This window comes from Egretta garzetta, unplaced genomic scaffold (assembly GCF_000687185.1).
Source record: "Egretta garzetta isolate BGI_Z169 unplaced genomic scaffold, ASM68718v1 scaffold450, whole genome shotgun sequence".
Lineage (NCBI taxonomy): Eukaryota > Metazoa > Chordata > Aves > Pelecaniformes > Ardeidae > Egretta > Egretta garzetta.
Genome location: NW_009258303.1, coordinates 46022 through 71090, shown reverse-complemented (window position 1 = coordinate 71090; position 25069 = coordinate 46022). Strand labels below are relative to the sequence as shown.

Here is a 25069-nt window from a genome sequence, read left to right as displayed (position 1 = left end):
CCCTCTGGTGGTTTGTGTACAAGGCCAGAATGGCCAACACGAACTCTCTAGTTACATTTGTTTTATGTGATTGTCATTTGGGGTTTCAAGCATGACAGAATGGTTTCTTGGTAATCTTGGTCTCCAAATTTGGAGAATCAAGCAAGCAAGTTAAGTTTGCCAAGCGCCTTTAGCACTCGCCTAACACATTCAACCTAGTCCACTCTACCACTTCCCGCCTGTGGATCCTTGCCAGTAGTCTCCCTTGTAGCGGTTCTACAGTGTGCTCATACAGTATCATATAGAATCACAGAATGGTTTGGGTAGGATGGGACCTTTAAAGATCATCTAGTCCAACCCCCTTGCCATGGGCAGGGACATCCTTCACTAGATTATAAGCAAAAAGATGCCCTAGCTGTGATTTTAAAATTATTTTAGTTACATGACTATCTAAATTTACTTTCCTCAAATATTGAAACCAATTTCTATGTCTCTTTTACGATCTCTTAATTTCTACCTCACATTGTGTGATGGTCAACTAACAGAATACTGCTGTTCTCTTCAACATCTACTGTTTAGTTCATTTTGATGAAGATGTTTCACCTCTATTACTATAAAAACACCAGTAAAATAATACTTTATCGAAACTATATCCAAGCACAATAAAAACGTGTTCTTACTTGTTTAAGTTTCTTCAGATCTTCATCAAGTTCCAGGTTGTCCAAAATAACAGCAACAAACAAGCTGAGTAGAATCTACAAAACAATTGTAAATTATTTCTAAAAGCTTGTCTCATTTTGCTTAAGAAGTACAACGAAATGACATGGAAAAATGAAGGTCCTGCTGATGTAAATGGAAGTCTTGCCTTTGACATCTGTTGAACTAATATCACCTGCTACTATATGGCTGCTAGCCATTTTGCAAGTAGTAAATTGTTTTTTAGCTTATCATACAATTATTTTATGAGTTTTAAAATTGTACATTCTAGGTTTTATGAACAATGCATTATGTATATTTAACAATATACCCATCAAAATGCATTTCACAGAAAAAGAAAATTAAATGAATCAGAAATAATAATAATAATAAAAAAGAAACAGAAAGCATAATCTTTAAACAGCTTGTGAAGCTAAGGTGCTTTTCCATTAAGGTGTGAATTTTTAGCACAGAGGCCAGCTAACACTAATGTACTTTATGGACTTGCTTAATGCTCAGAGTACCTCTGTGCAAAGTAGCTAACTCCACTTTGAAAGAAAAGTAAGCTGCCTCATTATTTGCATGCATCGGGAGCCACAGCATAGGAAACTCATGCACTTTCATTTACTATATATTAAATATTGTGTAGATATGCCTCTAGAAGGAAGAATCCCAGGGGGAAAAAATTGCCCATCAGATCATTATATTTCCCTTGTGTAAAGATACTGACCAGAGGCCAAAGAAGCTGAAAATACGACTGGTATAGCTGAGAAGGAGACAGAACTAGGAGAGCAAGGATGTAGGTGAGACGGGGTACCACTATTCAGCATACGTCCTCAGACAACTTACATCTTAAGGCAGTACATTTGCACATACATAGCTTTGCAGCTGTCAGCAATTGCCAAGGTTTTAGTCTCTGAGGTTCAAGGCAAATATCCTCAAACATACTGAGCTCCTACAGGCAACCACCAATTTCCTAGAGATATCGGAAGGAATCTAAGCTTTTAAAAGAATTACATGCCTAAAATATTTCTGTGGCCTTGGACCACTGAGTGACAACCAGAGTAGACATATCTGTCCACCACTGTTGTAAATTAAATGTAAGTTTACCTGTCGTTCATTCACACTGGAAAATTATTCCCCAGCTATATGGAAGATGAAATTTAAGTAGCTTAGTACACCAGCCAAGGAGTTTGGAACTAATCTATTCCAACACATATGTCTGCATCTGAGCTCGGTGTCTGGACTTTGTTCCAGAGCAGGATTCCCTTTACCTCCATGAACTATAACGGTACAGAAGACACAGGAAGGACTCCCACCCATAAATTTATAATATGTCAGTGTTCAGGAAAAGAAATGTTCTTCTAAGAGGAAATTGGCTTTAGAAATATGTAGAATTTCCTGCAGCTGTTAGAAAAGACATACTATATACGCCACAGCCTTAAACAGTACCTCATACAGTTTTCAATGATCCAGCTACTGCGAACAGTGGAAGTTAAGGTGGCCTTCAGAATGGCAAAGCAAGACAGAGTTCTGATAAAATAAATAATCCCTGGCATAAACTACTTCGATTCCTAATTGCCAATGAACAGTTTTGCTATTGTTTTGTCAGGGTTTCACAGTATGGTGTTTTTCTTCTTCAGATACTTTATACAGTCTATGATACTCCAGTACCTGCAGCTCAGAGCATACTTGCTAAGGAAGTACAGTACCACACTGAAAAGAAGCATAGTACTCATTAAATGTATCAACACTTACAGCCTTGCTCCTTCATGCACAGATAAATATCAAGGCATCAAGACTTTCATTAACTCCCTTTTCACTTTTTTCCAACAAGAAACAAAGACTATGTACCACAAAATAAAAGTTAAACGCAAACTTGTTATTTGTTTAACTTCCTCCACTGCTGTCTCAAGTAATAACAGTCCTTGCTTCCAACAGAGGTTTTGTTTTTCTGAGCTTCAACTTTTCTTTGCCTTCTAATGTGAAACCTATTCATTTCTTTCCAAGGCTCTATAGTCTGCTTTGCCAAATGCCTGCAATTATCACTTCTCAATTCTAATCCTCCCCCCTCTTCTGGCTGATGAAAGTCATTTCTTCATTTGACTTCGCTCTTGTTATTCACTGACGGCTGTTTATTCTTAGAACTCTTCTTTTTGGTTTTAGCAGCAGCCCAACTGTTTTCGTGCTCCTTTACCAATTCCATGTTATTTTCATTTTTTAAGCTTCTTTTGCCTCCAGACAACTCTGTCCTACATAGCTTTTCTCTTCCAGGGTCTGAGGAAGATCTTAGAATAGAAACTAACAACTTTGTAAGGCCAGGTTAATTCTCCAAAGTTGTCTTAGCAAAGTTTCTTCACCCATGTAGAATTTGCATAGGTGATTGAGAAGAAATATGTACACTCATAAAGCAACGCAAGGACCATGTACTTAAATGCAAATTCCCTGTGAAAGGTCTGAGGATGGTGTACAGAAAAGTGACTTTGCTCCTAGCAAAGTAAGTGCTTTGAGTATACAAATGGAGAACTCCCAGATGATTCTTTCAAAAGACGAAACATAAAACAGAACAGTAAAACTGCTCTTACAGCTAAGTTACTTCTCACTTAAGGTGTGAATTTTTAGCACAGAGGCCATCTGACAGTAGTTTACTTTATGGACTTGCTTAATGCTCATCTAAGAGATAAAAATGGATTCCAGTTCAGACAATGTTCTTGGCAAAGATTCAGAAAAACAGCAAGAAGATTCTCTAACCAGTAACTGCTTTCAAATCCATGACCAAACCCCACTTCCCTTTTGCTTTCTATTCCCACTTCCCAAGGAGTTTTAAAGATCACTTCAACATGAAAAGTTGCTTTTCCATACCCCAAGGACTCCTGTGATCCTTACATGCAAATTACATGTCTTTTGTTATCTGCTGATACATACAGTTGTTTGGCTTACAATTTGGTTAAGTAGCTCTAAAAGAATCAAATGCCCTTTACTGCTATTTATAAAGTGGTTGAGATTTCAATCCATGTGAAGGAACCTGCTGAATCCACAATTACACTAAACATTCAGTCTTCAAAAATGAAAGATAACAAGGTAAAAAAAAAAGTAGATGGAAACTGATGGAGATTGTATAAATACAGTTAGTACCTTACATAAGTAGACAACTGAGCAAAGAAAGAGAATGCAATGAAGAAAGTGAAAATATGAATAAATGGATGCAATGAACACAAAATAAAAAATGAGCAAAAGTAGGAGTGAATTAAGGGTGGCTAAAATGGTTATTTCCCTTATTGTGGTATTTTCTCTGTGTTGGTACTCAAAATACAGTATGAAGCCCTTATTGATTTAGGATATTAAAAAAGCTGTTTCCCTTACCATTTGCTCTATGCAAGATTGTAATAATCCCATTTGAAATGCACACAGATATGCATTTAGACATAATCCCCATTGCCATTCTTGTGCAGGAACTGCTTTATTAATTCTCATCCTTCTATTGCTTGATATACTGTATCATATATTTTCCATGCCTTGATTTTGCATTAGACAACAGGAAAGCAGTGATTCCTAGTTAAGAGGTTGCATCCTGAGGCTTTACACTTCTTACTTTAATTACTGTTGCAAAGAGAATGCAATGGAAGTTGAGGAGACCATTTCTATGTGATAAATAAAAGCATTTACTTCACTCTGCAATTATCAGAACTGTGAAGGTACAGGATAGTTAACAATTACATTATTAGTCCAGCAGTGTGACTTGGATCTTACGAAGAACACCACCTCACACCAAAACAAAGGCTCACCACCTTATGCCACGTGGCTGAAGGGTAAATTCTACCAAATCAAAGAACTAATCCTAAAGCCCTCTATGCTGAAAATGAACATCACAATTAGTTTTAACTAGCTGAGAAAAATAAGTGATACAAGAGCTATGAGAATAATTCAAAACAAAGAAAAGCACAGCACATTTGCAAATCAAAACTTACCAGAGTAGCAAAAAGATGATATAATATAAAATAAATGGCAACTACTGGTGCCCACATATGTCCTACAGCATTCAGTGTCTGATCCATGACATCTACCCATCCTTCCTGTGTGAGAATCTGAAACATTGACATGAATGCCTGCAAGAAAAAGAATTACAAACATATTAACAGTTCACAAATTATATGGGTTTAGAGACACATTCCGCAAGTTGACTCAGCACAGCAGAATACCCGTTTTGGTTTGTTTTTTAAATCTTAATAAACAAATGTATTTCAATTTGTAAAGTCAGGTGAAATGCTACTCCAGAGCTAAAGGAGTAATAAATAGCTTAACCTCTGACAGAACTGTAATCTGCAACTTGCAAGAATAGTCCTAGCTCCATTAGCCCATACGAAGCACTTTTTGGTTTCCTCCAGGGCTGACAAAATAGGAGAAATATCCCAAGCATCAGAGCTCATTGTTTTGAATGTTATACTGTGTTGTAATTTTGGGATCATGCTTATTCTTTAGTGTTACCTCTCTATAACTATACCTATAATAAAGTGTTATAATTAAATGTGACCATACATTTATGTTATCTTAACAGCAGAAGCATTCTAAGCATTCCACGGAAGAGACTAACCAATACAAGGCAAGGGCGCAGTTCTTCCACCCGTTTTGCTCAGTCAGATTCTTTCCCTGTGCATTTTGTAAATAACATTCCTGGTGGAACTGTTCCTGTAACATTTTCAAATCCCTTCAGACCAGGGGTGCAGGTCAGAAATAGAGGTAATGATGGAAATGTTTCAACCAACTGTCTTTGGTGATAGGAACATATGAATCCAGATAAGTCCTAGAACCCAGATGTCTTAGACCTTTGAAACACCAACCTCAGCCTACAGCACAGACCAGCATCTAACTCAACACGACCAGCATGTGAGCATGACAAGGACATCCCACACAGACACTGAGGACTCTGCTCTGCCTCAGCCACAGAAGTCTGACTACAGTATCGAAGCGAAGTGTGGATCTTGATAGTCCTAAATCTCTCAGTGAGGCCAAACTGTTGCACAAGTTTCTTTTGCTTTTGCCTGACATCGAAAGTACTGTCTTTGCAGACACCAAGGATCAAAGCTGATATCTTACTGAAGTTTAATACACAACAAAAAAGTGTCAGAAGCTGAAGACATAAACAATACAGCTTCTGGATAATAGGATTCCTTGAATTCGAAATGTTGATGCAATGCTAAAGATGTATTTGTCTATGATGAGTGTGCCTGCCACACCAGCAACAGCAGATTAACACAATAATGCACTTGGCACAAAGAGAGGAGGATTCTTCCTGTCACACACATGAGAAACCAGTGCCTGGAGAGCCCTTCACATCAACTTACCCTAAGCCCAAATGCATGCTGGAAAAGGTGAAAACACGTAGATATATAAGCTTATGTGCTTGAAAAATGGTAAAATGGGTTCTAACTAATTTTTAAAGCTGCTAGCAAAACTATTCGGGGAGGAGGGGGAGATTTCAGGTTTATATTACCAATATTAACTACAGGCAAGTACTTTGCTTCGGCTCCTTATCAAGTTTGCAGAGCTTTTAAAACAAAACAATGTCTTCTCTAGACAGTTTCTCCCAATGCAAACAGGATCCTTAAGGCTACACCCACACCCTTAAGGGAGTCTGCTCCAGGCTGTGATTTCTGCCCTGCAGTGTAGGCCAATTTACCCTAGAGTAGACTGTCCATGTGCATATAGCACTTGGTCCTGCATCTCCTCCTGCCCCTGTGTGATGTCCCTATGGCCATAACACATCATTAATATTTGGTGACAAGGAGCTAGTTCCATCTACCTGAAGTAATGATAAGGATGTGGCATTGCTTGCCACACTAGTGTTTCTGTATTGTGACATCAAGTGTGTATGCTATGTGCTTAAAATTTGAAAGGAGGGCCTGCAAGTGCAAAGTTTGCTGGGGTGGTGTAGGAGGGCTCAGAAAGGCAGGGACGACCTAATCTGGTGCATCTTGTTATGCAAGGTGCTGCATAAAAGGCACTGCCTTTTTGGAGTGCCCAGTTAGAGAGAACTATTCCCCTGCCTGTGCCCAGGGACTGCCTCAGAGAGAGTTCGCTGGAAGCAGGAAGAAAGTTAACAACTAAGCAGTATCAGTACCAGGAGGCCAGTGCTTGGCCCTCTTTCACTGACCACTGATAAGGATCCTAGGACTAAAGCTTTTACTCCTCTGTCCATTAGAATCATAGAATCACAGAATCCTAGGTTGGAAGGGACCTTAAGGATCATCTGGCCCAACCTTTCCAGACAAGAGCACGGTCTAGACAAGATGGCCCAGCATCCTGTCCAGCTGAGCCTTAAAAGTGTCCAATGTGGCGGAATCAACCACTTCCCTGGGGAGATTATTCCAATGGTTGGCTGTTCTCATTGTGAAAACTTTCCCTCTTGTGTCCAGTCAGAATCTCTCCAAGAGCAACTTGTGTCCATTCCCCCTTGTCCGCTCCATGTGACTCCTTGTAAAAGGGGGTTGTCTCCATCTTCCTTATAGCTACCCCTTAGGTACTGGTATGTGGTGATGAGATCCTCTCTAAGCCTCCTTTTCTCTAGGCTGAACAGCTGCAGTTCTTTCAGCCTGTCCTCATATGGCACGCTTCCCAGTCCTCTGATCATCTTGGTGGCCCTTCTCTGGAGCTCCTCCAGCCTGTCCACATCTTTTTTGTATAGCAGGGACCAGAACTGTACACAATACATATTTTAAAGTACAAAAATTGGCTCATGTTGCCTCTAGATCATTTTCAGACAAAGAACTGTGCGTTTTTACTGTGTTAGGGGGTCCCAAACATTTAGCTGCTAAGGGCTTTGTAAAAAACTTGCCTGCTGGCTCTCACAAAAAACCCCACACCAGAATCCAGCTTGGTTTCTGATTCCTGCTCTGTTATGTGGCACTCTGAAGCAGACAGAAGCATAAATACAGTTAGGCTAAGACCAAGGACCTATTTTTACAGATGTGTTTCAGAATTAAATCACGCTAATCAAATTTTCAGAGGTGATTAATCCTGCAAGTCCAAATCACTCACAAGAAGTGAAGATAAGGTGTACATAGAACAGATCAAGGCACCCAAGTGAGTAATTGCACACATTGGGAGACAAAGTTAAATTTAAGGCTTTAATTTCTACATCAGCAACATCCTGACCAAATGTAATGTCCCAACCTTTCCTTTGAACACACAGATCCCACAAAGAACAAAGGCTAGCATAAACTCGAAGCAGCAGAGAAAACTGCTCGCAACTACTTTTCGGTAAATCCTTTATGTCAGCTAGAATCTTTGTTGTCTGATGTGTTAGGAGAGGCCAAATGCAGGGGCTGGAATTTGCAGTGTCCCCCACTTGCATGTTCCTGCCAGTAACCTTGGCTTGTAACTCGCATGCTGCAGACCTGTGGCCAGATCCTCCCCCAGACCTGACCCCTTTTGAACTACTGCCCCCTCACAACCGCACACGCAGGCTCCTTACCCTGCACAAAATTACAGATTCTCATTAGTGATTCCTTTCCTTACAAAAAGTCATTGTAAGGGTCCTGCAAAAAATCCCTAACAAAACCCCAGCAAGTGTTATCTAGCTCTGCAAAATACCTTGAGTCTCTCCCTATGCAAAACCTGCAGAGACGGAAACATTTGAGATCTTTAGCGCAGGAGAGGTTTTCTGTAGCCAGAGGAGCATGCATGAAACAAGCAGGGAATTCAGCCTCTTTTATAGCTGCCAGTGGTGCTCGAGGGTGAAGAAGACAGCCACCCCAGCAGTGCCCAGCAGCGCTTCTCAGCTCCCCTTCGTGAAGGGCAGGTGAAGCTAAACTGGGCAGTCGCTGTTTCCCCACACTCAGAGCATGTCTGGAGCCAGTGGTGGTCACACCTGACTGGTGTGTCTCTCCTTGCTGAAGTATAAGGTGGGCACTACATTAAGTAAGACACCCCACTGCTGGCTTTAAAAACACCCAAGGGATTGGAATATTGAACCAGTGCAGTATCCTTTCTCCTGAATCCCACTAAATTACTATAGTTTATTGCTTTTTAAAAAGATATATTTTAATTAATCCTTCAAGGTATAAAGACACCTCCAATACTATGTCATGGACCCTTTATTAATACAAGCACTAGATATAATTTGGAAAAGACATTCTTTTAACGTCATAAAAATCTATCTTCCATTTAAACCAGCTGCCCACAAAGCATATAGTTATATAAAATGGCCTCTCAATATAATTTAAACATTCTATTGAAACACTAAAGTCCAGTATATGACAAAACATTAGCTTTAAGAAAGTACGGCACTGCACAATGAGTATGTGCTTCGCACCCAGCAATCTGCTTTGGAGCAAGTTATTTTTAGTTGAAAGGTATACTTCCCACTGTTTATTTTAAAATTAATTTGAAATGCAACTAGCTGACAGAATCAACATCTGTGAAGATGAGACTTAGAGATTTATGCAAATGGTGATTTTCTGAATTAATTCATGTTATAGAAAAGACTGTCAATTTCTTTGAGTATTTATGCCCTATTACTTAATTAGCTGTTTTGATGATGGAAGTCAAACTACCTTTTTATTTATAGTGGAAGACTGGCAAAGGTCTGGTGGAAGTGGCAGTTCTGATTTCTTGTCCAACTATTACAGGGGTGGTACCATACAAACTACTACTTACAGTTATAATGTACTTGACTTGTAACTGCTGCTCATCCATAAAATCTTATGGGCCAAATCCCAATGGCCTGACTCATGGAAGCAGTCCTACAATCAGTGGGATTACTTCTGCAAATTAAGCTAACAGGATTTAGGCCAGTGCTGTGAAATACTTGCAATCTGTTCTACCTGTGTAAACTTAGCTTTTTCTCCTAACATAGCCACGAATGCTCAATAGCCCCCTGAGAGAAGAGTAGCTGTCCTGAAAAATGTGGCAGTGGCACTGAGATTGTAACTGCATCAGAGAATTAAGACTGCATTGTTCAACTCTTTTAATGGTTTAACCTTTTTAGTGTTTAACTTTTTTAATGCTTAGGTTGAACTAACATTTCACAACCTGAGCTTTCTCCTAGCTCAATGCTAGGAGCAAAGTTCTGGTTTTGCTGAAGACTGGGGGATTTTTGCTGCTGAGAATAGTTGGGCCTGGCTTTCGTCTTGTGTTCACACATTTAAAAGAAGAACAGCATTCTCGAGACACCGAGTAGTCAGCACATAGCCCCAAACCCCAAGAGAAACCAGGGCATGGAAGTCAGAGAGACTAACGTGTTTTGTTTTCCATACAGTGATTTTTAAAATTTCTTAGCGGCCATCTTACACAATGCCTTTGAACAAAGTCCCCCCCCCGCCCCCCCCTTCCCATTCCTTCTTTGGGGGGCCCAGCCTTCCAGCCTTCCCCTGTCCTTCTCATGGCTCACTATGTGCAGCCCAAGAAGACGTGCAAAAATAGAGATGGCGGATCGGTTAAAAACAGTATAGCAAACATCTATATTTTTGTACTTAGTATTAGAGAGAAAGCCAGTCCATTTGGGAAGTTGCAATGGCCAAAAGAAGGGTGAAATTTGTAGCCATGGCAACACTGAGCTTGTGCCTATTGACTGTTGTCAGGAAACCATGTGAAAACATGCAATTTAGAGGCATTAGCGAAAGGAGGAGGTCTACTTGTTCCAAAACCCATACTGTGCCATCTTATAAAGCACTTACGTTTTCAAAATGATTTTAGGTTTTGTCTGTTTCAGTGTAGAAGGCACTTTAATGTACAAACTCAAAATCTAGTCTCCAGTGCTACCATTTTCGTTAGTGTGCTTGTCCTCTCTGTATTTATAATGGGAAAAGACCACAGCAAGAGCATTGGGCATTTTAGGTTTGCTCTTCTTTGGGGGTAAGCCCCTAAAAACTTACTGTAGCAAATTCTGCTGAGGCAGACCTCACACCATCTCCTACGTTATATAGTAATGCAAGTATTTCTTCAGTCACATTTTGAAAATAATATATTCCAGGAGACCCCCAAATCACTATTTTACAATTGTCTTATTGTAAACTGATTCAGTGGTCTTTATTCAGAGCAGGTAACATCAGTGGGAATCCCCCACCCCCCCATGCTTCGGAGGGACACCATCACTCACACCATCAATCACAATTTTTGAGTACAAAATTTTCACTCAACTCTTTTACCCTATTAAGAGATGTTTCATTAGAAAACTACACAAAGAAACCACATACTATAAAGTATACTTCTGAACCATTCCTAATGAGGCAAATATGTATACAAATAAACAATAACTAAAAAGTAAGAAGAGACTCTTGCTTCTGGCTGTCATATGAAAAGTATTAACAATATTTCGATTCAATATTGCAGGGACACGCTTTTATTATTGGCAACAGGTGTTCTGTTTTTCCAAAACTTAAGTCAGATAATAGAAAACAAGTTTGGATATTTTCTGTTTGTAAAAAAATGTATAAAATGCTGGAGCAGAATATTTTCTCACTCTTCAAACATGTATGATAGTGTATACATCTATCCGTTAAAATTCAGTACGATTGTTCTTACCGAGGCCTAAATGGCCTTAGATTGAGATGTCCAAAATAATTTAAAACTTCACTAACATCTTGATATATTTTCGCAATGTTTTCCTGCAAGAGGATCTTTCTCAGATACTTATACCAATTTATCTAGTTAAAATGTGCAGGTGGTTGTAAATTTGTCTTATTTTAATTATACTACAATAATTATTTCAGGAATATAATTGCCATTTTGCATAAATAATAAAAATATTTCTAAAATCAAATTCCATGATGATTTTAATCTTGCAGATGGAAGTTTTTTCCATAAGTTATACATGGGAGTTGGGCATAAAATTTGGTGGTACTATCACTCAATTTAGAGGCAGAGGTCTGACTTCATTAGAAAAGCTTAAGTTTTATTATACTTTTTTTGCTTTCTTCAGCATTTAAAAAGTGAATTATTCTGAATTCCTAATGAACCTACTGGCTGCTTTTCTAAACATGTTTTCTGAAATAGAAAGCCTGGTGTTCCATTATTCCCTGTGGGTAGGTATTTTTTGTCTTACATTTGATGGCTAGCTTCCCATACATCAAGTCCAGGTTGATAATTACAAATTCTTGCCTAGCCATTTTGTTTTCTAAATGCATGACCCTTGAGGCTGTCTTATTCATTGTTATTTAATTGTTCCAACCAATGCACTTTCACTAAAATAGATACATTGGATAACCAAGCTGGAATGACAGAAACAAATAAATTGTGACTGGAACCAATCCATGTACATTCAGTCTAATCCATTATTAAAGAAATGGCAGTATTTTCATTCAGGACAGTGTGCTTCAATAAATAGATTAGCTCCAATTTCCACTGATTTTCAATGTTCTGTTCTAAATTAACACAATGCCCATAAATATCCATTATTTATACCTAAAAGGCAAACACTTACTCTGTCAATGCAGACAGGTTTTGAAACCCTGTGTAAAACAAACATTCCTGTACAAATAAAGAACAAACACTTTCATAATATGAAGATATAAATCATGTGTAGGCATGTTTTATACACATTTTGTGGCTAATATTCATGATTGTGCACTTGAATCCTCTTCCTGTAGCATGCTAGACTACCGTTAAGCCATATACTTTGTTGTGCCATCATCAGCGTGCATACATAAAATGTCTGTGTTCCCTCAACAGCAGATATAGAACACCTAACCCAAAGAAAGACAAACTTCACTACTGAAGGAATACAGGAAGACTGTTCGACCCAGAAAATACAGTTCTTTTATCTATGCATATGGTGATAAACTGCTCCGTGGTTCTTAGAAGGAAAGGAAGACTGCTGATACAATAATGAACATGATATATCAATGATAAGAACATAATAAGCAATAAGTCTTTGATTCTTTTTATACTTGCCCGTGGAAAGGTTGTAAATCTATCCAGTTCTTCCACAAAGCAAAACATCTGCAAACTGATTGCTGACATTACAATTAAAAGGCTGGCAGTAAATACCACCAAACTGCCAAGTTTTTTTCCTGGTCCAAATATCTTATACACAAAATCCTCCAAAGCAGGAGAAATCTTTATCAGTCGAACTACTCTAAGGACCTGCAAAGAAAGAGAAAATAGAACTGATTAGTTATTTGATTATTTTATTAATCACCAACTTTTCACAGGATGAGAGAGCTCAAGTCCAAAAAGGGACTTACAGCCTTTCAGCCCTGTAAATATCACATTGCCACCACTTGTAACAGACCAGAAGTTATGTGTTAGGTTAAGAACACAAGTCCTGGAACCTGTCAGGCTTCATCTGTGCTTATGTTGGCCTGCCTGGAGTTTTGTTTTAGCTAGTAACAAGTTACCTAATGACCAGGAAACTGTTAACCTACTTTGTCTTTTGCTTGGCTTTTTACGATTGTGTGGTGCAATGCTTACTGTTACAGATCTCTTTTTTTTCTAACATATAGTAATAACAAGATGTAATTTTGCATAAAATGAACTATCTATGACCCTTTCATAAGATACAGCATCGAGGTGTACAGGCATGGGATGACAGCAGAGGTCTTGAGAGTACAGGCATGGGAGGATACTCAAGGCCCTCAAGGCTATAATCAACTTGCCAGTCACCAACAGTCATCACAGAAATGCAATTGGGTGAAGCTGTTTTGGAGGTAACAAAGGGAACAAAGGCATAGGCAAAACACATCACAGACAGTAAATCTGAATATAACATGGAATTACAGACGAATGAAGGTTTATAGTGTGTTACCAAACATAAGAAAGGCTTCAGGCAGAGCTCGAAATATCAGTCTAGTTTTAGCAGCCATTGCAGTGCTAGGTAAAATGCTCCAGTTTGATTATCATCACTGTTAAAAATTCATACTTATTCTAAATGGACAGGGTCCTGAACAGTCTTTGAAGAAAGATCTGCTTTGAGCAGCAGGCTAGATGAGATAAATTCCAACCTGGATTTTTGTATGGTTTTATGTTTTTTGTTACACCAGGTTACATATTCACATAAAGAACTGCCAACTCTTCTTCAAGTCATCTTTCTGTTTCAGTGACCCAAGACAAAATTGCTTGGCACTGTGTACCGTATAACCCAGGAAGTTTGGTAATGAATGTATTTTTCTATCTCATACTACATACAACAAGGGACATTTTGGGTGGCATTTCTCAATATCAGAGGAAACAGCATTGTGTGCTACTGACATATTTGACACCTCTCAGTATTAGTGGTGGCAGCAGAACTGTGATCGTGTGTGGAACTCCTGACCCGTTCACTGCTGACTCTACCTTGGAAAAGCTGCTGACAGCTCTGATCCTCCTATTTCTGCCACTCATGGTGGCACAGACAGTGATATAACATCAGTATCAACAGGAGACAGTGGCAGCCACAGCAGTTGCTGGAGACAATAGATAGGAGCATATGAGGCAAATGAGATTCTGCACTTCTTACGAAGAAAAACAGTCTGTAGCCCAAGATATTGCCTTTATTTCCACAAGAATCATATTGAAACTGAAAGGTAGGAATTACAGTGCAATTATAGGCTGACCTGATGTGCAAGTCAAATACAGTTACTGTGCTGCTTTTAGAAAGAAAGGAAGTTTGAGAGGATATGGTAGTTGTTTACAGAAGGACTTCGCTGTACCTTGTAGCTTGCTAATAAGGTACACCTTTGCATTTTGCATGAAATTAATCTCCCTAGCTATCCATCAGATATGCAGAATATGCTAGTCATCTAGGCTCTACTGCCAAAGGAGGGAGAGAGAGAAAGTCAACTCAAGAGAACAACTTATTCCAAACACACACCAGACTCCTTGTGTGAGATGGGACAAGCCTTCACTGTATTCAGTAGTTAAAAAGGGTCTGAGATACAGAGGTTACACTAGACAGCTTAACTTTCAAAACATTAGAACAAGGTCCTTTCTTTCACATTGGTACCGTGGTCACATTACATATAATCTGAGTACATGAAACTGATTACCAAGACAGCGACAGAGAGCGAGAAGAATGAGATTTCCAAGTACTGAACATATAAATATGGTGCCTTCTTACTTACAAGACCTCCTTGCAGTGTAAATGCTAGCTCTGGTCCCCTTAGTACTAGTTTCGACACTGGCCCCAGTAGGGTAAAGATTTCACGCTAGTTGGTATCCTGAGTTGTATTTTAGATAAACTGTATTATCTGCCTTACTTTTTTTCCCCTTCCTTTGGGGAACTTTAATTGACCTTTAAGCAACACACTAATCTTATTGATACTATTTGGGTTTTTTTTCCATTTATTTTTCATTAGGGGACAAATTGAATCTAGCAAAAGTACAGTCTAATGAACATTTATGCATTCTATGCAATTGGATTGCAAATTGTATTAAATTTAAGAGCTGCAGACGGTCCACTACTTGGAATAAATATAAAAATATGTTAAAAAACAAATCGAAATTAAAAATACAAAAGAGAAACCAGAGCTTTGTTACAAAGAATGGCTGCACCTCCAAAAAGGGTCAATATTTATTCAGGAAATGACTCAGCAATATTTTTCCCAAGCAGAAATAAAGTACTATCTCTTCGGCACAGTACAGGTCAAATTCTGTTTAAATCTGTCCCTTTTATGCTGGTTCATTACAGATCTCTGCAATAATACGCAAATTCTGTCATTGCTTCACTGATTTTGAGTTCTATAGATTATAGCCATGGAACAGTGCCTTGCTGTAGTCTTTCACAGGGGGCTTTGCAAAGTGTTTTGAATGAATGTACAATGAATGTGAGAAAGATAGGTGGGAGGGTGGACAGTAATCAATGTGGTGAAGAGCAAAGGATGTGCTGGCAAAAGGTAATGATAAAGACCAATGAATAATGCAGACTGAAATATATGCTAAAGAAGACTTGATAAGCCAAATGATATTTCTGCTCCTGGAATGTGTCAAATAAGACTTCTACATTCAATAATCTGTTTTGTTGGCTGACAAGGAACACATTTAACCTGTCATCATTAATACCTAAAGGCCTGGAAATCTGCCTAACACCAAGATGTATCCACGTGAAAAAGACTTTTTGACCTTGGTTGATTTGAAAATGTGTTATCTAGCTTGCCCAGAAGCTTAATTGCAGGGGAATACAGTGCATAGCTCCCTTACACACTGACATCAAAGGTAAAGTATTTTCCAACCTTACTGTCATTTGCTTCTTAGGGGATTTGGATTGCAAAATACAACCCAAATCTTTCAGTGTAGCAGGTGTTTCTGCTTGTAAAATGTATGTCTCTCATATATTTTGGAAAAAAAAAATCCCATCCTGGCATTTTCTGTCATAAAAGCTAGCACTTTTTCTAAAAAAAACCCCAACAAACCACCCCCACCCCACAAAACTAATTAAATCCATTAAAAATAAAAGACATTATTTTATTATCAACATCTGGCTACATTTTAATTATACTTTCCTATGAGTTAGTGATGGTGTTACCTATTTAGTCCAACATGTTCATAATTTATATTTAAAATTCCTAGAAAGAAATCATCAGATGTAAGTGGACTCTGCCCTAATAAATATAGATCAACTATTAACTACGCTGCTAATTGTTGTAACGGAGAGCTCCCATCTAGGTTTCCTGTGTACTTTAGATGCAAGAATGCAATGGCACGCTCCTGATAGGTCATCGTTTCTTGCAGATGAGAAATATCATGCCACATTGAATAACAACATTTTACATATTTGGACATCAAAATCAAACGATTTAAAAGGCTTCAAATGATACCAGGTGAAAGCATAATTTGTCATCCTGAAAGCTTTCTTGAGAAGGTTTGTAGAACCGTTTAGAAGAAAATATAGGATGGCATTTGCAGAAGTCAGAAAAGGCTTCAACCCACACGTGGGGAGATTTCTCCTCCCATATTGTACTCACTTGATTACAATACGTGCCACTATAGCTAATCACATTTATTGACAGGATTCTGACAATTTATTATTTGCCTTTATTGATTATTAAGTATCCATGATGCCAATTGATTGCTGAATAATGGACAGAGATTAATTGTTTAATATGTTTTTTTAGAAAATCCCTTTCTTTAGCACTGTAGAATATAGCGCATTGTAATGAATCTCAGAGCTTTCTCCCACAACTGGAGCAACCCTAAGAACTTCAAGGAGGATGAATGGGGAATTGGTTGGACTGGCTGAGAGAGGAAGCATCACAAGTCTGAATTAATCAGTCTTTCTTTGTCTCTATTTCCTGATCTTCCCTGCTCTTCCCCAAAGTGAAAATGTAGGAAAAGTGCCAATAAACACACTTTCTCTCTCAATAAGGAATGGCTGGAGAGCTATGAAAACAAACACTATGATGATTCTGGAGAAATTACTTCAGAAGACTTACAATAACTGCAGCAGAGACTCTTAGGCATGTGACTGCCACAGAGATGAAGATTTGGAGAAGCAACAGCAAGTGTACTGAGGCCTCAGGCACAGAAGCCAGGAAAGCAGTGGTTGACATTACAGGAAGGTGATGCTGTAAACAGCTGTATGCAAGGTCAAGGCTGAATGAAGGACAGTGAATAAACTAATCCAGAACCTACTGAACAGTGTAGCTCAGATAAGAAATGGGAGTTACTGAAAACAGAAAGGACTTCTCAGCAAAGTTAGAATCCTATTTCTGTAAATCCACCCAATAAACAGTTAAGAACAGACATATTTGTTATTTAAAAAACATTCTCAAAATGAGTCAATATCGTGAGAATATCAGTAGTCTGAGAATGGAAGTAAATGAGAGCAAAATGTTGACAGGTAATGTTTTTAATGGGTATATAGGGTAAAATGTAAAAGTAGCTGATCATACCTGAAAATATGTAAATTGAGAGTGATAGAGGTCTGGATAAATATGAAGAGTGGTTCCAACTACAAGCAACAACTCAAACTTGTGGAGCGATGAGCTGATGTATCCTGTGAAACCCAAACACCAGATCTTCAGGAGAGCTTCTAAATCAAACAGAACTGTAAAAGCAACCTAGACAAATATATAAAACAAGAAAGATTTGTTCAAAACCCTGAGTTAAATTAACAAGATTCTATGTCATGACGTCTACTGAGGTTTTGTATGGCAAAAATAAACATCTCCATATTTAACAAAACCACTCATACTCTAAACAGAATAAACACTTAGTAACAAGTTTCCTCATATTGTGTCATACTCTTTTAAAACTTACACTTTATGAAATTTTCTGAAGTTTCAGCACAGACATGTAGATTCCACAACTTTGAAGGCATGAAATAATAAATCCATCCAGCTGACCTTTCACTTTGTGTATACAGATGACAAGGAAAAAAATGATGAGAATTTTTTTTCAATATGTGAAGCAACACATATAAGCTGTCTGAAGAATTTTAAGAGCTCTAAGGAACAAAGCAAAATTTAAAGATCTCCTGTTTGAAAATTGCTACTTCTGTTTTCTAAAGCGTCCATAGTATGACAGCTGAAACAGGTAAAAAAGGGATGATGGGGCTTAAGCATTAAAAAAAAATTAAAAAAAAGAGGAAATTCAAACGCAGTCCGGAATTGGTAAATTTTCACAATTTTAAAAAGAGATTATGTTAAAGAAGTTGAGCAAAAAGAGTAAGGTGGGAAGTTACAGGGGAATAAATCTACTTGTAGGCATTGGATGACCATGGGATTCTTCCAGAGGCCTCTCCTGAAGACACTAAAATGCGTGGTGTTCAGCTTGAAAAAAGGGAGAAAATGTTGCATAGGTTTACATCTTCAACATTTATTTTCTCTTTCTTCTCTCGCGACCCAAAATCCTTCTGGCTAGACACACTTCTTCCTCACCTGTCTTAATTTACCACTGCACAGACTCTGAGATACTCTCCCTCACTTCCCAGCAGCCAGGAAACCCAATGGAAAAGATGTTTTTCCTTGACTCAGCAATTTTCCTTTCTGACCCTTTACACACTTTGGGGCTTAAAAGAGACAGTGGAATAATATTAGGTGGCATCTATATACAATTAATACTTTCAAAGTGCTGTGCAAACATTAACAAAATACAGGTCAAACCTCCTTTGAGTGAAAGCATTATTAGTCTTTTAAGATGTAGAGATGTATGGACTGTGGGCCATAAGGTATACTGGACTTGGAAGGGGATAACAAAGTTAGAGAATAAGATTTTAATCCTAAATCTGACAGCGACAATCTCTGGAATGCTGCCTTAAGTACTTACATTATTTAAAATCTAAACTCTCCAGTCCATCAAAAATATTTATCAACATGAAAGAGGGGGTTTGTGTGATATCTAAATAAAATCTCACATATTTTATGTGTACAGGACTGTCACAAGCAGGAGTGGAGATGGATTTAAACACTGAAGTTTATGTCCTATGTTTATTCCCCTTCTCCACATAGCTATTTAGGAGCAGTGCTACCAGCTATATTATATGGCTTCCTCGAGGCATGCAAAATAGTTATCAGGCTTCAAATGTCCTCTGAATGATTAAATCAAAGTGAAATGCTTCAGAGCACTCCATTTCTTTATATTAGGAAAGAAATACTGCTAATACATATTTGTGTGATTTCAAGCACACAAGGACCCATGTACACAGTGTAGGGACACTTTTCTGTTCAATTCTTGAATATATCTGGCCAGATTTTCAGCCCTTGTTCTGGTAGCTCAAAGAGCGCGAGGAGAACAATGAGCAGAGTTTGAAGAAACTACCCCTTTACATGAAAATCTCAGCCTGAAACAAGGAAAATGTTTTATCAAAAATTTTAAAATGAAAGCTCACTTTTAAATGAAAAAAACCCATCTAACTGAGTCCTGAAAGAATAAGGGGAGGAATTTGGAAAAATGGAACAGTGGGTAGAAAGCAGCTGGAATTCCGCTTCGGAGCAGGTGGAATAACAATACCATTTAAATACACACACATACATACTTTAGAGCACATAGGCTTCCTATTAGGACAAGAACTAACAAATATGGTTAAGTGTATTTTAATTTATTCTAAAAATGTGTGGGTGGGATCATTTGCATTTTACATGCTTGTCAAACGAATTCAAACCACTAGTACTTAAAAATGTATCAAATGGTTTGCATAACATCTGATTACATTTATACACCTGTCTTCCTGCTGACTGAGCTTGTATTTTTTTCCTTCCTTGTAATTAACTACAGGAGAAGATTCAAAATAACTGACTAGAACTCTTTGTTAAGCGTGAAATGTAATACAATTTTATAGACTTTTTTTAAACTGAAATCACTCCTTTCATTGCTGTGGGAAAGGCAAACTCACATAAGAAGCCAGAGAAGACCCATGCAGAAAAAGCAGGTGTAGCACATGAGCAGCCACCCTCCACCAGGTTGCCAATTTTGCTTTGGGAAGGCCAAAGAGTAGCTAGCGGGAATGGGCTGCTTCTCTGAGGGTTACCTCCCATTTGGTCACCTCGAAGTTTTACGGTATTAACGCTGCCTTCAGCAACATTAACTTTTACCAGTAGCCCCTGAACATTTTTTTGCAGAGGCAGAGCTCAGTATCAACATCCAACAGTGGCAGATCCAGTTAAATTTTCCTTGTAACTGTGACTTACTTGAAAGGTTATCAAGCTGTTGGGAAAGACAAGAATTCTTCCAAACAGGATCAGTGGGATTAAGGGCACAGACCTCCAGCGCTTCCCTTGCTACCAGATTTGACACAGCCCTCGATCTTCCCTTCAGCCAGGACAGGGCAAAGGCTACACAAAGGCAGCAGTGCAAGGGGACAGACTGCAAAAGAAACCTGGGAGGAAGTGTATAGAAGCACCTAGTTTTGAACTCTGATTTTCAGACCCTCTAAAGCAGTACTTGTAGCAATCTCACAAGTCTCCAATAAGACTTCTAGTCTGTAACCTCCTTTAATGGAAGACAATGTGGCAGTTGCATATAAAAACAAACATCCGTCACTATTCTGTCTAGGTATTGAGCAGGTAAAGTCAACATCCTCAATAATAATTACCAAAATGAGTTTGAAGCTCTACTCTTCCCAGGTTCTTAGATACTGCATTGGGGTTTTGAGTCATCCTGCTAAAATTCTGGTTTTACTTAATCTGCAGGGCTGATGGTATACAAGTTGAAATGCTCATCAGAACCTTTTATTTACTACTGGGTATATAAAATTATGCCACCAATGGGATCTGAGTTCAGAATTAATTTCTATCAAAAGGAAGAACCAAAAGGTTTTTGTCTAACCTTTGCCTCGTTTCCTCTTGAGTCTGTCTGCTCTTTCCAACAAAGAAACCAGTGGATTTTTCTTGGTACTGGATATCTACTACTGGGTCACAGAAGGCTAAGGCAGGGACTGAGAGAATGATGAACCACCCGCTGCAGGAGATCAGGTTTGAAACCATCTAAAGAACCTGAATGTGCACAAGTCTGTTGGACCTGACAAGATGCGTCTGTGTGTCCTGAGGGAACTGGCGGGTGAAGTTGCTAACCTACTATCCATCATATTTGAGAAGTTGTGGCAGTCCAGTGAAGTTCCCACTGACTGGAAAAGGGGAAACAAGTCCCATTTTTAAAAAGGGAGAAAAGGAAGACCTAGGGAACTACAGGCCAGTCAGTCTCACCTCTGTCCCCAGCAAGATCATGGAGCAGATCCTCCTGGAAACTATTCTAAGCCACATGGAAAATAAGGATGTGATTGGTGACAGCCAACATGGCTTCACTAAGGGCAAATTGTGCCTGACAAATTTGGTGGCCTTCTACTATGGGCTTACAGTGTTGGCGGGTAAGGGAAGAGCAACTGTTGTCATCTATCTGGACTTGTGCAAAGCATTTGATACTGTCCCGCATGACATACTTGTCTCCAAATTGGAGAGGCATGGATTTCAGGGATGGACCACTCAGTGGATAAGGAATTGGCTGGATGGTTGCACTCAAAGAGTTGCAGTCAATGTGGAGACCAGTGACAACTGGCGTTCCTCAGGGGTTAGTATTGGGACCAGTGCTGTTTATCATCTTTGTTGGTGATGACAAATTTGGTGGCCTTCTACTATGGGCTTACAGTGTTGGCGGGTAAGGGAAGAGCAACTGTTGTCATCTATCTGGACTTGTGCAAAGCATTTGATACTGTCCTGCATGACATACTTGTCTCCAAATTGGAGAGACATGGATTTCAGGGATGGACCACTCAGTGGATAAGGAATTGGCTGGATGGTTGCACTCAAAGAGTTGCAGTCAATGTGGAGACCAGTGACAACTGGCGTTCCTCAGGGGTCAGTATTGGGACCAGTGCTGTTTATCATCTTTGTTGGTGATGTGGACAGTGGGATTGAGTGCACCCTCAGCAAGTTTGCTGATGACACCAAGCTGTGTGGTGCAGTCAACATGCTGGAGGGAAGGGATGCCATCCAGAGGGACTTTGACAGGCTTGAGAGGTGGGCTGTGCGAACCTCATGAAGTTCAACTAGGCCAAGTGCAAGATCCTGCACATGGGTTGGGGAAATCCCAAGCACAAATACAGGCTGGGCAGAAAATGGATTGAAAGCAGCCCTGAGGAGAAGGACTTGGGGGTGTTGGTTGATGAGACGCTCAACATGACTCAGCAACGTGCGCCTGCAGCCCAGAAGGCCAATCATATCCTGGGCTGTATCAAAGGAAGCATGACCAGCAGGTCAAGAGAGGTGATTCTGCCCCTCTACTCTGCGCTGGTGAGACCCCACCTGGAATACTGCTTCCAGCTCTGGAGCCCTCAGCACAGGAAAGACATGGACCTCTTGGAGAGAGTCCAGAGCAGGGCCACAAAAATGGTCAGAGGGCTGGAACACCTTTCCTATGAGGAAAGGCTGGGAGAGTTGGGGCTGTTCAGCCCGGAGAAGAGAAGGCTGCGGGGAGACCTTATAGCAGCCTTCCAGTACCTGAAGGGGGCCTACAAGAAAGCTGGAGAGGGACTTTTTACAGGGGCATGTAGTGATAGGAAAGGGGTAATGACTTTAAACTGAAAGAGGGTCGATTTAGATTAGATATAAGGAAGAAATTCTTTACTATGAGGGTTGGTGAGGCACTGGACCAGGTTGCCCAGTGAAGTTGCGGATGCCCCATCCCTGGAAGCATTCAAGGTCAGGTTGGGTGGGGCTTTGAGCAACCTGGTCTAGAGGAAGGTGCCCATGGCAGGAGGGGCAGAACTAGATGATCTTTGAAGATCCCTTCCAACCCAAACCTTTCAATGATTCTGTGATTCTATCTCAGTAACTTCACTTCGATTTGTCTCCTCAATTTATGTGGACATATTTCTACAGTTCTAGGCCACTACAACATGTGGTGCATAGAATGGACCAAGTGAGCTATTTTATTGGACCATGTCTGCTCCTAAGGCCAGCAGCTTCCAAGATGACTTCTGGAAAATGTATCAGAAAGCCAGATATGTTTGCTGTAATCTGTCTGGCTATTTCCTTTAGCAAAGGGAATCCCCAATGCTGTTGGCTGCTGAAGTAAGCTCCCTCTGAAGAGAACGCTTTCTGCAGCCTAGTCTAATGGAAAATACAGAGCAACAGCAGTGCACCCTGCTCCAACCAGTCTCCCTCACCAAGGAAACAAACCAGCCACTGTGAAATAGCCCACACTGTTGAGTATTCAGCTTCTTCAAGGCTTTTAAAACCAATTTCTTTGTATGCCCTGTGCTGCAAAGAACAAGTTTCACAACAAACAAGTAGGAAATGACACCAGCTTATCAATTTCTCCTCTCTCCCAGGATTTTTTTTACTCTTCTGCTCTTCTACTATTGTACTTTATACCACCTCCTATAAGATAGTAGGGATTTATTCTTGTTTGATTTTTACAGTGTTTCTAGTAAAAGCATCACAGATAAAAAAAATAAAGAAAACCAACAAATGGATATCAAAAGAATATGACTTAGAAATAAACAAAATATCTTTCTCTATTCCAGACCAATTTACCTTATATACTTAGAAATGTAAACATGTAGAATGTAAACAAATTAGTTTTCTGACAACCTCCCCACTAATAAATCAATAATCAATGCAGAGACAGAAAAAATATCTTTAAAGAAAATCAGACATTGCTTATAGGACAGAATTCTAATACACGACATACTCATCTTGAATTACTAAACCCTGGCAAGTATTTCTGTTGGAAAAAAAACCCAAACCTTACACTTGAAATAGATGTTGAAGAGAGTGTTTCTAGCACTGATTAATAAAAGCATAATTATACTATATGTTCAGTGCCAAAATAGAAATAGCACATGCAGTGTTTCCTGTTTTGAATATAAATAGAATTAATGTTATTTTGTTAAGAATCCAGGCTCCACTTGCTTTATCCTGGGCATAAAGCAAAAATGCCTACCATGAAAAGTTCATGATCTCAGGCTTTAATGCTGACTTAGTTATTTGTTTCCAGCCTAGGATATCGTACTGGTTTTGGCTGGAATAGAGTTAATTTTCTTAGTGGGGCTGAGCTGCCTGCTGGGGTTAAACCATGACAGAGATTAAAATGAGTTTTCCTGTCCTCACTTCTATCCTCAAATCTGTGGGGGGTGTCATGAGAATCCAGCATTTGTTGGGTTTATTCCAATGACTTATTCCCAGGATCATCCTCTTTCATGTTCATGTTGTTTTTCAAATACGCTCAGAACTTGAGATAAAATAAAGATAACACATTTTGCAATTACTCTTGTAATTGTTGGGTGGGCCAACATTTACTGAACGTTCATACAAACTACAGTTATCTCCAGTGGCATGAGAGACAACAGAGCAGGATGCAGCACCAATGTCTCTACAATCTGCACTTTTTTGAGGGTTTGGACTCTGGTACTACCTTTAATTTTTCTTTGCTTTCATCTTTGTCCTGGAACTGGTGAAGTCTCAGCTTTGTAAGACTTTAAGAGATCTGATACAAATTCTAAACCTAAGACAAATTTAAAAATGGGTATCAAGTCAACTTCCTTTAAAAAGGGGAGATTCATAAAGCATCATAATGTTGTGGAATAAAGGGTTTAAAATTGGGCACTTGAGCCTGACAAATGTACTTAGACATTTAAAACCCCAAGAGTTCAATCACTGAACTTTTTGACTTCACAAGGAATATGATGCTATCATGCACTCTAGCCAAAGAATGTCCCCCCTGGCTCCAAACAAGGACTGTATAATTATCGAAGCCAGGGCAACTGCAGTAACCATAAAGCTAGAAATGTGCCTAATCCAGGCAACCCGTGATCAACACTTTCAGAGAACTCATCTTGGTGAATTTCAGCACTGGTAGCTAAAGAGACAATTCACAGTGCCCACAGAAATTAGTATTTTTAATAAAGAATGCTACAAAACTGATTTCACTCTTGATTCAGGAAAAACAAATATCTATTTAAGCTCTGCCTGTACATTAGTACCAAAGACATCGTCTTCTTTTTTTTTTTTTTTTTTTTTTAATTGTATTTAAATGTAAAAAAAAGAGA

General features: G+C 39.1%; 1 protein-coding gene across 1 annotated transcript in view; it reads right to left on the bottom strand.

The window, feature by feature from the left end:
- The window catches only part of LOC104126260 (sodium leak channel non-selective protein), a gene marked incomplete at its 5' end in the record, with an annotated part of 155188 nt that overhangs the window by 90784 nt on the left and 39335 nt on the right, over positions 1-25069 (bottom strand). The window contains 4 exons of the mRNA XM_035894172.1: positions 660-734; positions 4644-4781; positions 12565-12756; positions 17478-17645. Coding sequence (XP_035750065.1) covers positions 660-734; positions 4644-4781; positions 12565-12756; positions 17478-17645 — 573 coding nt within the window. The remainder of the gene's footprint in view (positions 1-659; positions 735-4643; positions 4782-12564; positions 12757-17477; positions 17646-25069) is intronic.